The 2,125-nt window shown below is 42.3% G+C and overlaps 1 protein-coding gene across 1 annotated transcript; it reads left to right on the forward strand.

The window, feature by feature from the left end:
- Positions 1-713: 713 nt before the first annotated feature.
- FUT9 (fucosyltransferase 9) lies at positions 714-1,821 on the forward strand. The gene has a single exon (XM_056856621.1). It carries the CDS (start codon positions 714-716, stop codon positions 1,788-1,790), a length of 1,077 nt encoding a protein of 358 aa, XP_056712599.1. The 3' UTR covers positions 1,791-1,821.
- The last annotated feature ends 304 nt before the right edge of the window (positions 1,822-2,125 follow it).

Consider the following 2,125-nt stretch of genomic DNA (forward strand, 5'->3'; position numbering starts at 1 on the left):
GCAGCGGCCGCGCGGCCTTCCAGAGGCCGCAGGAGGCCCTCACAGGGCGCTCCTGGCCGGGGAAGCCGCATGGGCCCAGCAGCGGTGGAGGCGGCGATGGCGGCGGCGGTAAGTTGCCCCCTCCCTCTTCCCTCCCTCCTCCCCCCTCCCCTCCCCTACCGTATATACCCGCGTATAAGCCGAGGCCGGCTTTTTCAGCCCTTTTTTTGGGCTGAAAAACTTGGCTTATACGCGAGTATATACGGTAGTCTCTTTTCAAGAGAAAAATAATTGTGATTTCTGATGAAAGATACAGAACAACTAGAGGAAAGTCATAAAGGAATCATTCCTACATGTCTTTAGGCGCATCTGACCCTAGAAGATTCTGTCAAATTTTGTATTACTAGAACAAACATAAAAACATATTAAATAAGCAAAGCACAATATTGATAGAATTGTATACATTCAAATTATGCATACTGGCTTAAATTAGCTTTCAGGATGTGAAAAGAAAAATTGTCCTCTTCAGCTATTCATCATGTATACTTTTGTGTATCATGAGCCGCAACCCATGAAAAACAGCAGAAAGAACACAACACAGTTTTGTGTTCACAAAATAATTTTTAAAATCACACACAGGGAGACATTCTTCTGAGGGGCATATGAAAATAATTGAACAGTTATCAAACAACAAATTATGACTTTTTCATCTTCTTTTCTTCCCAGATCAAATTATGACATCATCATCCAAAGGAATTTTCCGGCCATTTCTAGTTATCTTCATTGTGCTGGGATGTTTCACGGCATGTCTGCTTATTTACATCAAGCCAACAAGCAGCTGGATCTCCGGTCCCATTGAATCAGCCAGCTCCGTTCTCAAAATGAAGAGCTTTTTCTCCACCAAAAGCAATTATCTTAATGAGACGACTATTCTGATATGGGTGTGGCCATTTGGCCAGACATTTGATCTCACACTCTGCCCAGTGTTCAACATCCATGGTTGCCATCTGACTACTGACCGTACATTATATAACCGATCTCATGCTGTACTTATTCATCACAGAGACATCAGTTGGGATCTAACTAATTTACCTCAGCAACCTAGGCCACCATTTCAGAAGTGGATCTGGATGAACTTGGAATCTCCGACACACACTCCACAAAAGAGTGGAATTGAACATCTGTTCAATCTGACCCTTACTTATCGGCGTGATTCAGATATTCAAGTGCCTTATGGCTTCATGATGGTTAGCACAAGCTCATTTCTATTTGAAGTGCCGAATAAGGAGAGGTTGGTGTGTTGGGTGGTTAGTAACTGGAACCCTGAACATGCTAGGGTTAAGTATTACAATGAGTTAAGTAAATACCTTGAAATCCATACATATGGGCAAGCATTTGGAGACTATGTGAGTGATAAAAACCTGATCCCAACTATTTCCACCTGTAAATTCTACCTTTCTTTTGAGAATTCTATCCACAAAGACTACATTACGGAGAAACTGTACAATGCTTTTCTGGCTGGGTCTGTGCCAGTCGTACTGGGTCCTCCAAGAGAAAACTATGAAAATTACATCCCAGCAGATTCTTTCATACATGTGGAGGATTTTCTGTCTACAAGAGACCTTGCAGAATACCTTCTGATGCTTGACAAAAATAACAAAATGTACCTTAGCTATTTCAACTGGAGGAAGGATTTTTCAGTGCACCTTCCTCGGTTCTGGGAAACACATGCATGCCTTGCCTGTGACCACGTGAAAAGACACCAGGAGTACAAGTCTGTGGGTAATTTAGAAAAATGGTTTTGGAATTGAACTTTTATTCCTTTATAGTGCACTTTGTCAAAAAGGAAAAGAAGATCGAGAAAACCCTCTTAAGACTTCACTGTTTATCACCTGTCCTTTCCTGGGTTTAGTGCAATCCATTTATACTCTCTCTTAATATGAATCATTCATCTTGTTTGTGGCCTCCTGGAGGCACCTGGTTGGCCACTGTGTGAACAGATTGCTGGACTTGGTGGGCCTTGGTCGGATCCAGCAGGGCCTTTCTTGTGTTCTTACGTTCTTATTCATTCCAAAACCTGAAATTGTTCCCCCACTCTCTCTTTGCCTTCCTTTGAAAGACGTTAGGTGAAAATAATCCATTGATG

Source organism: Euleptes europaea, chromosome 10 (genome assembly GCF_029931775.1).
Source record: "Euleptes europaea isolate rEulEur1 chromosome 10, rEulEur1.hap1, whole genome shotgun sequence".
NCBI lineage: Eukaryota > Metazoa > Chordata > Lepidosauria > Squamata > Sphaerodactylidae > Euleptes > Euleptes europaea.